Source organism: Chinchilla lanigera, unplaced genomic scaffold (assembly GCF_000276665.1).
Source record: "Chinchilla lanigera isolate Chin_1 unplaced genomic scaffold, ChiLan1.0 scaffold00006, whole genome shotgun sequence".
Classification (NCBI taxonomy): Eukaryota; Metazoa; Chordata; class Mammalia; order Rodentia; family Chinchillidae; genus Chinchilla; species Chinchilla lanigera.
The window spans coordinates 41,525,771-41,537,511 of NW_004955407.1; the positions used below are offsets into that span (position 1 = coordinate 41,525,771).

General features: G+C 58.2%; 2 protein-coding genes across 2 annotated transcripts in view; both read right to left on the reverse strand.

Annotated features, from left to right (window-relative positions):
- The window catches only part of Tspear (thrombospondin-type laminin G domain and EAR repeats), a 53,394-nt gene that overhangs the window by 12,233 nt on the left and 29,420 nt on the right, over positions 1-11,741 (reverse strand). Inside the window, exons 4-9 of the mRNA XM_013506099.1 lie at positions 6,895-7,133; positions 5,960-6,050; positions 4,259-4,406; positions 3,286-3,417; positions 2,266-2,492; positions 528-714 (exon numbers count right to left, since the gene is read on the reverse strand). Coding sequence (XP_013361553.1) covers positions 528-714; positions 2,266-2,492; positions 3,286-3,417; positions 4,259-4,406; positions 5,960-6,050; positions 6,895-7,133 — 1,024 coding nt within the window. The remainder of the gene's footprint in view (positions 1-527; positions 715-2,265; positions 2,493-3,285; positions 3,418-4,258; positions 4,407-5,959; positions 6,051-6,894; positions 7,134-11,741) is intronic.
- On the reverse strand, positions 8,340-11,406 carry LOC102008598 (keratin-associated protein 10-7-like). Its single transcript, XM_013505446.1, has one exon. The coding sequence runs from the start codon at positions 9,862-9,864 to the stop codon at positions 9,013-9,015; it is 852 nt and encodes a 283-aa protein (XP_013360900.1). The 5' UTR covers positions 9,865-11,406; the 3' UTR covers positions 8,340-9,012.

Here is an 11,741-nt window from a genome sequence, read left to right on the forward strand (position 1 = left end):
AGGCAGAGTTCCCGTGGGCAGGAACCACACAGGACCCTGTCTGCTCCCTCATTAATGCAGGCGCACAGGTGACCGTGACAGTGCTCATCCTGACACAAAAATGTTAGCGAGGTGAGCCCAGGATTAGGCTGGCGGTGTCTAAGTTTTCTTTTTTCTTTTTTGAGACAAGTTCTCCCTCTGTCACCAGACTGGCCTCAAAGTTGTACTCCTGCCTCAGCCACTGAGCACCAGTGCTACAAGGCATGTGCCACCATGCCTAGCAACTTATTCTCTTTTTTTGTCTTTTTGAGACAGGGTCTCACTATGCAGTTCAGGCTGGCCTTCAGCTCACTTATGTAGCCCAGGCTGGTCTAGAACTCGAAATGATCCTCCTGCCTCAGCCTCCCTAGTGCTGGGATTACAGTGGTGCGCCACCATGCCCAGCCAATTTATTCTTTTTTAAATGAGATAAAAATTCACCCTGCACAGAGGTCATGCTCTGCCCTAGGAGTGGATTGCTTCTGGGTCAAAGGCCACAGCTGTCCTACCTTCCCGGTGGTTGGCCACTGCCAGGAAGTGCTCCCCATCCACCTTGAAGGCCTCCCAGTCCCGGGCGCTGTGGGTGGCAATCCTCTGGTAGGGCGTGAACTTCAGCTTTCTGTGGCTCCACTTGTAAATGACTGAGAACTCCTGCCCTTTTTCATTTGGTCCAAAGTTTGCCACAGCCAGGAAGATCTACACGAGAGAAACCAGGTCAGCGAGGTTCTTCTGATGGGGGCAGGGGCCAGAGGCCGAAGGGTTCTGAAGTGGGAGGCCGGCTCTCTGGGTCTGGTAATCATGTTGATTGAGACCTTAAAAATGCCCCTCCCCCCCGTCTTTAGCCCATTACTTGTACTTCTATCAGAAGGAAAAAATCCCCCATCCAGGAACTCTCTGTGCACAAACATGCTCTGTGTGACTGGGTGGACAGAAAACATGTCAGTGCCCTGCGTCTCAGTTACTCTCCTCTTGTTGCTGGGACAAAATACCTGATGCCCAAAATTAAGGAAGGAAAGCTCTATTTCGCTTTCAGTTTGTGGAGGTTTCAATCCATACTTGGCAGGTTACAAGGCAGAGTGGCACATGGCAGAGGGCAACAGCTCATGGCGGCAGAACACAGCCAAAGCAACAAGCATTCAGGGGAGGAATGGCGGCAAGCAGCCTCTTCCTCTCCCTTACATATGCAAACTGTCCACCCCGGGGTGGGTGTAGCTCTCACACCCATAATCAATCAAACTCTAAAAGCCTGCCCCATGGCTGCATGAGGCTTTGGGGGGACACCCAGACACAAACCATAACACTGTGCCTTCCTCCTGTCAGGACAGGGCTCGTCACAAAGAGGCGTGCCAGAGCAGCGGCCCAGACTAATGTGGGAAAGCCCGGCGAGGGAGGCCCCACTCCGCGTGGTTCCGACGGGCCCGGGAAGCATGTCGCCTAGCTGGTGCTTTGCGTGCATGGAGACCAGTTGGCAAAGGAGCCTGGGTGTCTGTTCAGGTGAGGGCACAAAGTATTTTCTCCCATGCTTTTCTGAACTTCCTAATTTCTCTTTAATGTAAATTGATCTACTGTGTAGCAAAAAAAAAGAGAAAAATATCATCAACCAGAAAGAAAAAAGGAGCTTGTTATCTGTTTGCTACACTGGGCTTGGAGGCAGCGGGGACCGTGGCAGAGGTGAGAGCCAGAGGTTGGCACCGTCTGGTTTGTCCAGGTGAAGGCCCTGCTGTCTCGAGGCTCCTTGCTAAGCCCGTGAGGATTCAGAAGGTATCACGGACGCTGTCTCAGGGCCCTGTGGCTTGGAGTCCAGGAGCTGGGAAGAGGGAATTCTTTCCTTCTGTCATGGGGCTGATGCCCTATCATGCCCGCCCCCACCCCTGGACCTGGCACTCCCTGTCTGTTGGGATGTCGCATGTCTGCCCTGTTTGTGGGGGGAGAAGCACGCCTCTTCTCTGTTCACCAGCTCCATAGTCGGAGAGCAGGTTTGGATTTGGTTCCCCAAGGTCTACATGAGGGACAACATCTCAGAAATGGTCCTGTCCTCTGCCTGCAGGAAGCTGAACAGACTTCCCCGGTCCTTGCATGGATAGAAAGCCACAGCCGCAGGCCTGTGCTGGGCCCTTTCCCACCGGGACTGGGCTTGTGAACCCTGAGAAAGAGCGGCTGGGACCTGCGGGGTCTATGGGAGAGGCCCTGCCTGTGGGCACTGTGCCACCCCCTCCAAGGCAGGGACACCGCCGAGGGCGGACTTGCCTTTTTCCCGATGGTGAAGTGTCGCCAGGACTGCGCCTGGTGTGTGGCGATGTTCTGATAGGAGACGAACTTCCCATCCGTCCACTTGTAGATGGCGGACGTGGCCTTCCGGTTGGCCGTGGCCACGAAGAGCCCCACCTTGGGGATGCCGAACACCTCGAGGCCCAGCGTCTCTGAGTTCGTGAACAGGCTCTGGTGCTCCTCCACGTAGTCTAGCTTGACTTTGGCTTGGGATGGGAGATTGTGACCGGTTAGCAGCCCAAGGGTGGGAGCTGGGTGACGCCCAGGGGCCCCAGCCACAGCTGACTCCAGGCCTTGGCCCTGGTTCTGTGTGGGGGACCAGCCCGCAGCTGCATCTGCTCTCGTGGGACAGGATGACATCTCTGCATTCTGTCTTTACCTACTTGATTCCAAGGCTCACCGCTTCTCTGTGTGCCCTGGGTGAGGAGGGCAGAGTGGAGCCTGCTGCTTACCTCCTGCCCCCACAGAGCCTGTGAGCGGTATCTGCACCTGTGCCCTCACCTTCTTGCTCCGGCACCAACTGCCGAGGGCATGCGGCAGAAGCAGTGCTTCTAGATGTCTCTTATCTATGGCCTGGTGGGTGGGGTGAAGGCCAGGACCCCCCAGGAGGGAAGCATCCCTGGGGACCCCTTACCATCGACCAGGAAGAGGAAGCTGGAGGTACTCAGCCTTGCTGCCCGCCGCGGGCCACACTTTAGATGTGTCCCCAGATTAAACACCCTGCCTTTGGGGTGAGTGCCTCAGCCCAAGCAATGTGGCTCTGAGGACAGTCTGGGCCTGGGAACGCCGGGCCTACAGGGGCAGGGTCCTGGCTGCCTGGGTGGTCCCTGGCTCCCAGGCGTTGACCTTAGAAGTGTCCCAGCCTGGACAGTCCAGTGTGTGGCCATCTAGAGACAGCCCAGGCCGCTCGCCCCTTCATAGCCTCTTCCCCCAGCTGGGAGGGGCCAGGGCTCTCCCGCCTGCTCAGGGTGACCGGCGTGGGGAGCGCCAAAGCCTCACCTGCCAGCACTGAGACCCACTTGCTGCCCACGCACAGGTACAGTCCCCTCTGGGCGGCGTCAAACCAGAACTGGGCGTCTTCTGCCTTGGTGCAGGGTGGCCGGGACCCCAGGGTCACCTTCAGGTCAGCTTCTGCAGGGAACCACGGCAGGGGCGTCGGCAGCGTGGGGTCTCAAGGGGAGACCCCGCACAGCGCCCGCCCCTGCCTCTGTGTGGCCACCAGCATTCAGTGAGAGACCAGGGTGAGGGCACACACGCAGGCCACCGCACGGCACCAGCCAGCCCTGGCTGCTGTCCACTCCAAAGGTTTGGCTTCCTGCCCTCTGCCTGTACTCCCGGAACACACTGCCAGTCCTGCTTCCTGTCTGTTCCTGATAGGCTCGAGGTAACTAAGGCTCAGCTGCACCCTGCCCTGTGGTGTTTGGATCTTGTCAGCTACGATTTTATTTTCTCTTTTCGGTTTTTCAAGACAGGGTCTCACTCTGCAGTTCAGGCTGGCCTTGAACTCACTACATAGCCAAAGATGGCCTCAACTGTGTGGCGATCCTGCCTCAGCCTCCTGAATGCTGGGATTACAGGTGTGCACCACCATGCCCAGCTGCCAGCTGCAATTTTAACCAAGTGTCACCAGCATGACTGTGCATCGGGATGACACAAATCCAAGCCAGAGACATTGGGCATAGCGGAGCTCTGGGCTGTGGGGACCATGGAAGGCAGAAGTGTACGTGGAGGACAAGTCCCGCCAGACTGGGCTAAGGCTTACGTACTGCGTGTGGGAGGCCACTTGAGCTCTGTAGAAGGCTACAGTGTGCAGGCAGGGGACCTTGGAGGGAAGGGTAATGATGCTGGTCTGTCTAGTGGCACCTGTCCTTCTGCCACCACCAGTTTAGGGAGAGGTTGAGGGGGAGCTGCTGTGTCGGGCCGCAGCCCTGGTGTTTGCTGCAGAGAAGGGGCTTCGGCCTTGCCTACTAACCGTAGGGATATTTCAGCACCTCATTATCGTCCGGCTTCCCCCGGAGCGCCTGTGGGATGGACAGCTCAGCCAGCTGGGGGTTCTTGCTGGGGCACAGCTTCGGGGTGGCATCTGAGCCTGGCAGCAGGGCCAGCTGCCTCACCAGGCCCTGTGGAGAGAGAGCAGCTTGCTCAGAGCCCACCCTGCTGTGGAGTAAGGGGTGGTGGGCTTGGCCCATCTGGACCCAGGGGTGTTGGAGCAGGCTTTAAAATGAACTGATTGGCTTTATATATTTATTATGAGTCCATCCCGGGCCTCAGGGACCTGCTCCAAGGCCTGGTGGCTGCCATGCAGAAAGTGTAACTCTCCATGCCAATGGTCACCGTGGAGTCATGCTTTGGTCCATGACACTGTGACACCTCCGAGGGCAAAGTAAACCATAGCTGAGGACATCTGGCTTACTCTCTATTCCAGAGCTATAAACTGCCCACCTTAGAGATAAGATAATCCACCTAATTGGCAAGATTTACTGCCTAAGAATGTCTTTGTTTCAACTTCTCAAGGTCCTGCTCAGTGTCCCACCTTTATTAGCTTTTCCCTTCACTTTCCCTCACACCCTCCGAACTTGTTTGAAATCCAATACAGGCATTCCAGAGAAATTTTTGTCTTAGCTCTAAGAGAGTTCAGACCTTCCTGGACCCCAACACTTCACATTGCTTGTCTAATTTATTTAATCCCTCACCATCTACTCACCAGGGGAGATTGGAAAGCCTGACCAACCCTCAACACAGGAGAGTATAGGGGTGCTAGAGTCTGACCTTCGTGGAGCCAGGAGAGATGGATTTGTATGCTGGTGTCAGGGAGGTGCTGGAAGGGCACTGTGCTCAGGTAGTTAAACCATGGGGGGATTTTCCATGGAGACCAACTTAGCATGACCAGGCTATACTGCTCATCTGCCTGTCCACCAAGGCATCCACCCATCATCCATGCATCCACCACTCCATCCTTCTGTACACCCACCCATCTGAGACACCCTCCTGATAGCCCACCCACCTGACTGTCTACTTATCCAATTTTTTTTTTCTGGTACCGGGAATCAAACTCATGGCCTTGTGCTTGCCAAGCAGGTGCTGTGCCACGGAGCTAAATACCCAGCCCCCTACTTATCTAATAATCTATGTATCCATCTACCCATGACTGTATTCAGTCACCCATCACCCATCCAGTATCCACCCACCATCTGTCCCTTCATGTGTTCATCCGTTATCCACCCATCCACTCATCTGTCCACAGAATACGGGGCATGGTTCCACCGCCCCAGGGAGAGAGCCTGTGGGGAGGGGTGTGTTGTGCTACTCAGAGCAGATGGCACTAGCAGGGTCCAGGCTGGGTTTGGACAACACCTTTTTTTCTTGGTTATTTTGAGACAACATCTCACTATGAAGTTCAGGCTGGTCTTGAACTCACTATAAAGCCCAGGCTGGCCTTGAATTTGAGGTAATTCTCTCCCCGCAGTGCTGGGATTAGAGGTACAGGCCAGCATGCCTGGCTGTGTGGGCCCCATCTTATCAGAGTGGTGGGGCAGGACCGCATGCAAACAGGAAGGGAACAGCAAGTGTGAGGGTCCTGCAGTAGGGACCCACTCTACCTTCATCCCTTGGTTCCCTTGGGGACAGCCAGCGCCCTATTAACCCACACATCGCCGGGACAGGCTGTACTCACCGTGAACAGCCCCTTTGCTCTCCTCCGGCTGCCGATGAAGAACCGCGCCCCTCTCACGGACAAGGTGGCCGGGAAGGGCACGTCAGCCATTCTGAGTTAGGGCACAGGAAAGCGAGGCTGTACCGGCTTTGTTTACCAAAGGAGCCGTAACAAAGGGGATACGTGGGTAGTGTGACCCGGAGAAGTTTACTCTCCTGGTCTCGAGCCCAGAGTCTGGGTCGGGGTGTCGTGGGCCACAACCCTCAGATGCTCCCCTGGGAGGCTGCCCTTGACTCTTCCAGCCTGTGGCGGCCTCATCCCCCCACCCCTCCTCCCTTTTCAAGTGGCCACCTCTCTGCCTCTGTCTCCCAAAAGGGCCCGTCCTGCTCCAGTCTGGGCTCGTCCAGATCGATTAAAAGACCCCGGGCCAAGCAGGGGCACATTCCCAGCTGCAGGTAGATGTGGGCGGGGGCCATGCCACCCAGGACAAGGGTCCTCTGCAGAAGCACATGGCGAGGAGGTGGCTGCCACCTGCCCTGTCCCCAACCGGGGAGGGGCAGTGGCTGGAGCAGCAGGGAGCACCTGCCTGGAGACCCACGAGGCATTGGTAAGAGCGAGCAGGTGCTGAACCCTGGAGAGATGGGCAGGAAGGCAGGCGCCCGTCAGAGGAGACGGCCAGACCGGCCTCAGGGAGGGAGAGCTCAGTCCTGGGCTACTGCAGACACAGGAGCTGCCTGGTGCGAAGCCCATCTGGGGTTGAACCCCGATCCCTGGGTGTGTGGAGAGTTCTGCTGTGAGGCAGCAGCCTGCAGGTGACTGTTCTGTAAGCATCCTGTCCCTACCTGGCTCCTGGTCCCCGCCTGCAGCGGCCCTGTGGACAGAGGGGACCTCCAGGCCGGGACCTCCCGGACAGGCTGCCCCGTGAGGGCGCAGCCCTGCCGCCCACTTGTACCTACATGTCCACCGGGAGGCCGCAGTCCGTGGTGAGGGAGAAGGAGCCTTCAGACACCGCCAGCACCAGGGTGTGCCACTGGCTGTCCATGAGGCCGGGGCTGCGGAAGGACACGCGCGTCTGCCAGGCGCCGGCCGCGTCCTCGTGGAGGAACAGGAAGTGTAGCCGGGTGGGTGAGTAGCGCAGGCCCAGCAGCAGCGCGTCCCTGTCCTCCGCCACCACCGCCAGCAGGTACTCGTTCTTCTGCAGAGAGCAGGGGGGCGGGGCTGTGGGGGCGGGGCTTGAGGGAGGGGCGGGGCCTGGGCGGGGCTGACTGGCAAGGGGTGGAGCCGATAGGACAGGAGGGCAAGACCTGGGCGGGGCGGGGACGTGGGTGTGGGGTGGGGCTGACCCAGGGGTGGAGCCAATGGGAGAGGTGAGCCAGATCAGGGAGGGATGGTGGTGGGGCTTGTGGGGGGGCGGGGCTGGATCAGAGAGGAGGGGCGGGGTGCGGGGGAGGAGGGAAGTAAGGCTGATTGATGGGTGGGGGGAGGCTGGAGAGAAGGGTAGGGCTGACCCCGAGGGGAAAGCGGGGTGGTGAGGGCAGGGCTAAGGGGGAGGGGCGGGAGCATCGGGCAGGTGAGGGGGTGAGGCCGTGGGGAGGGGAGGGGCGGCGCTGACGACCCTCTGTAGGGGCTGCTTTCGGCTAAAGGACCCCTCAGGGTTAGGATGGCTACCACTCTCCCCCAACAGGAAAACCCGGGACACTGTGAAGTGGCTCAGCTGCTGTGGAAAACAGTTCGGTGGTTCCCCGCCAACTAAGCGTGGGGACCTGGCGCAGTCAGACCGGCGGAGACGGGGGACCGCAGGGGTGAGGGCTCGCTGCTGTCCGGGACAGGGTTTCAGGGGTGGCGATGACGACGACGAGGACGCTTGCACAGAGTAAGGACTCGCCAGCCCCGAGCCGTGCGCAGAAGCGGGTAAGGCGCCAGTCCTAGGGTCTATGTATTTTAACCACAGGTTTTTTTTTTTTTTTTTTTTTTTTTTTTTTAAGTGAGCGCAGTGCCTATTGCGACAGTAATGTCAAAACTCTGGGCTTCCTTTAATTTCTTTCTTTCTTGTTTTCTTTCTTTCTTTCGGTACTGAGAGTGGAACTCAGGACCTCGGGCTTGCCAGGCAGGCGCTGTGCCACCCAGCGCTAGCCCCAGCACTGAGCTTCCCTTTCTAAGGTTGGGTATTTGCCAGTGGAAGCTTGGTCGCACCCATCCGCAGAGGAGACTCCTTGGATTCTCAGCCCAAGACAACGGAGGGTGAAGGAACAAAGTGCTTAAACCCAGACGTGAAGCAGATAGGAAAGAGCTGAGCGCGTGCGCGTGAGCATAGTCGATCCCTAGGCCAGCAGGCCTGCGCCTGGACTCTCTACATCGACGACTGTGGCCGTGTTCTGAGGGAGGGGAGCTGCCTGTCCTCCTTGGATGTCACCAAAATTTCAGTTCCCGAGAGCCCGTGTGTCCAGGCTATGTTACTGTAGGGACAGCAGGGAATACCTCTTTCCCCAACCGCCCCATCATGGGACCTGGGAGTGATGCTTGCAGGCTGACGCAGTAACAACAAGCCCTGAGTGATGGCCAGGACTGTCTTAGAGCGGGACAGTGGAGGCAGGGAGATGGGTGTGGACAGTGGGGAGCAGAGAAGCCCCACCCACCCGTCCATCTGTGTGTTGGAGCCGGGTGAAGATGCACAGCCCTCCAAGGCGAGGCCCTGTGTCCCAGCAGTGACCCCAGTGAGCCACTGCTTCTTGCAATTTCTATGCTCCTAGAAATGTCCAGAGCTGGGGGAGATCCAGACAGGCTCAGACTGTGTCCCCATGAGCATGAGAGGCAGAGAATCAGGTGAAAGGAAGTTTATTGAAGCCTACTGGTGATAACGGGGTAGGGTCCAGGGTGAGTGACACAGCAGAGAACCTGGAGGAAGGGACCGGTGACTCTGAGGGAGGCAGGGCTCTTGGGAGGCAGGAGGGAGAGGCCAGGGCAGCACAGTGGACACATGGGGGACCCTGACTCCAGAGGGAGGGGCAGCCTGCTAACCCGGGTCAGAACCAGGCTGCAGGGTATAGCAAGAGCCCTCGCCTTGGGGTGACCAATCAGCAGCAGGACTTCTGGCCCAAGGAGAGGCCACAGCAGGCCGGGCGGGGGCAGGTGGGGCGGCAGAGCAGGGACATGCAGGAGGATGGGCGGCAGCAGCTGGGCTCACAGGAGGAGGTACAACAGGAGGAGGAGGGCACACAGCAGGCAGGTCTGCACACGGGGCGGCAGAGCAGGGACAAGGAAGAGCAGGAGGGTGTGCAGCAGACAGGCTTGCAGCAGATAGGCACGCAGCAGGATGGCTGGCAGGGGGAGCACGAGCAGCAAGCTGGCTGGCAGCAGGAGGAGGAGGCACCTGAGCACACAGGTGTGCAGCAGACAGGCTTGCAGCAGACAGGTGTGCAGCAGACAGGCTTACAGCACACAGGTGTGCAGCAGATAGGCTTGCAGCAGACAGGCTTGCAGCAGGCAGGTGTGCAGCAGGATGACTGGCAGGGAGAACAAGAGCAACAAGCTGGTTGGCAGCTAGACTGCTGGCACCAAGAGGAGGAGGTGCCTGAGCAGGCGGATGTGCAGCAGACAGGAGTGCAGCAGACAGGTTTGCAGCAGACAGGTGTGCAGCAGACAGGTGTGCAGCAGGCGGGCACGCAGCAGGATGGCTGGCAGGAGGAGGAGCAGCAAGCCGGCTGGCAGCTGGACTGCTGGCAGCATGTGGGCGTGCAGGAGCTGGTGCAGCCTGACTGGCAGCATGGGGGGCAGATGAGGCTCAGGCAGGGGGCTGAGGTGCAGCAGCTGGGCTGGCAGCAGCTGGGCTCACAGCAGGAGGGCTCGCAGCAGCTCTCTGGGCAGTCGTCCACCTGCCAGGGCTCGGTGCAAGCGCTGGAGCAGACGGACATGGTGGAGGCGGCCATGGCGGGGTTGGACTGGGGAGGTGTGAGTGAGTGAGAGTTGTGTGTGTGAGTGAGTGTGTGAGGTGCTCTGGGCCCCAGCTTTTATACCAGGCCAGGCTGTGTGTTGTTCCTCCTTGAGCTTCAGCGGCCTTCCCTTTCCTAGTTGCAGTTCCTCTCCTTGCTCCTGTCCCTTCCTTGTTGGTGTTTTGAACTGAGTCCTGGTGCCCTCGCTCACCGTGGTTTATGCGAAGGCGGCTCAGCCTGTGGACGTCGTGGTGGTGGCCCAGGGCTGGCTGATGCCCTGATCTGTCTGTCCTCCAGGCAGACATCTTGGGGATGGAGGACCCTGTCAGCCTGCAGTTGCTGCCCAGGAGGTGAGGGGCGGAGCGCAGACTGTGCCGGCCATGGAGCTGCTGCACAGCATGTGGCAGGTGACAGAGAAGCACCAAGGTGGCCGGGGGACCAGGCAGTGGCACCAGACCCACGCGCCATGGCGGAGGTGGCCCGTGACGGAAACTTGGAGAGACAGATCCCCCAGGAAGACAGGCTTTCCAGACCAAGTGGCAAAAGGGGCAAGAAGAAGGCTCCCCAGAGTCCAAGGGAAATGTGGACCTCAGGACTGGAAATTTCAGCCACATCTGGGCAAACTGGACCAAAGCTGATGTATCTAACAGCAGAGTTAAAACCCTGAAAGCCTCCAGCAAAACGGAAATCTAATCCCAGGGGAAGCAGAAGAGACAAAAACAAGGAAGAGCACAAAAGGCAGCAAAAGTCAGGCAAAGGCTCTTAGCTTCTTCAGGAGAAGCAAGCCGAGCTGCTGAACTTGACCTTCCGGGAACTAGTCATAGAGTGGCCCCCAGTGCACTCTTGGCGGGGTATGGCTCTGAGATTCAAATGTGCAGAGTTCTGTTACAACCACTGCAGCCCCAGGGCCTCCACCCCTCAAGGATCCCCTCATGTGAGACAAGCAAATTCCCTGTGTGACATTCTGTGAGCGGTCCTCCCTCAGCTGCGTCTCTCTGAGAAATCACGGCCCTGGGCCTTCAGTTGGCAGGTTCCCACTGGGATGGGACCACACCTTGTCTTTTGGACCCGGCTTTGTTCACTTGGCAAAAAGCCCACAGGAGTCATCCAAGATGCCACACACATCAGGTTGTTTGTTTCTGTGTGGCTCGGGAGGATTCCAGTGTGGGATGCCCACAGTCCGTGTCTCCATGAGGGGCAGAGGGCGCTCTCATCGTCCTGTTTGTGAGGGTCAGGAGCGGGTCTGCTGTGACGTTGTTTGTGCGCACTGTTTTGCAGGTTGCTGAGTTTCCACTTCCTGGAGTCAACGCCCAGGAGCGGCCTTGCTGGGTCGTTGGTCAGTGGCTCTGCGACCGCGTGAGAAACAGCCACGTGGCTGGCAAAGCGGCAGCACCGCTCGCCCCACGACAGCCGCGTAGAGAGCTCGAGGGCCTGGTCCTGCTGGCACTCGGTGCTGATGTTGTTTTAGTTTTGCATCTGCTGTAATTTTAGGTTGCATCGCGCTGAGGACTAATGAGCCGTTTGTCGTGTTTACCCTGCTTGTCCCCAAGCCGTTGTCCAGAGTGTCACGGCATCCATGTTTCCCTGGCGGGGTGGAGTCAGGGTCCTGCGACACACGGCGTGCAGGTCCTGACTGGGTTTCTCTGGTGACTGACGATGCCAAGCTCCTTCCTGCCCGCAGACTTGCCGTCCACACATTTTATTGGCAATGCTTTTCTTCCTGTTTCGGCCTGCTTTTAAAAGTTCTCTGTATCTTTTGGGTACGCGTGCTTCGGTCAGATTTGCAAATATTTTCTACTTGTCTATGCTTTGTCTTCTCATTCCCACAACAGCACATTTTAAAGACAAAAAAGTTTAATACTGATGAAATCCCA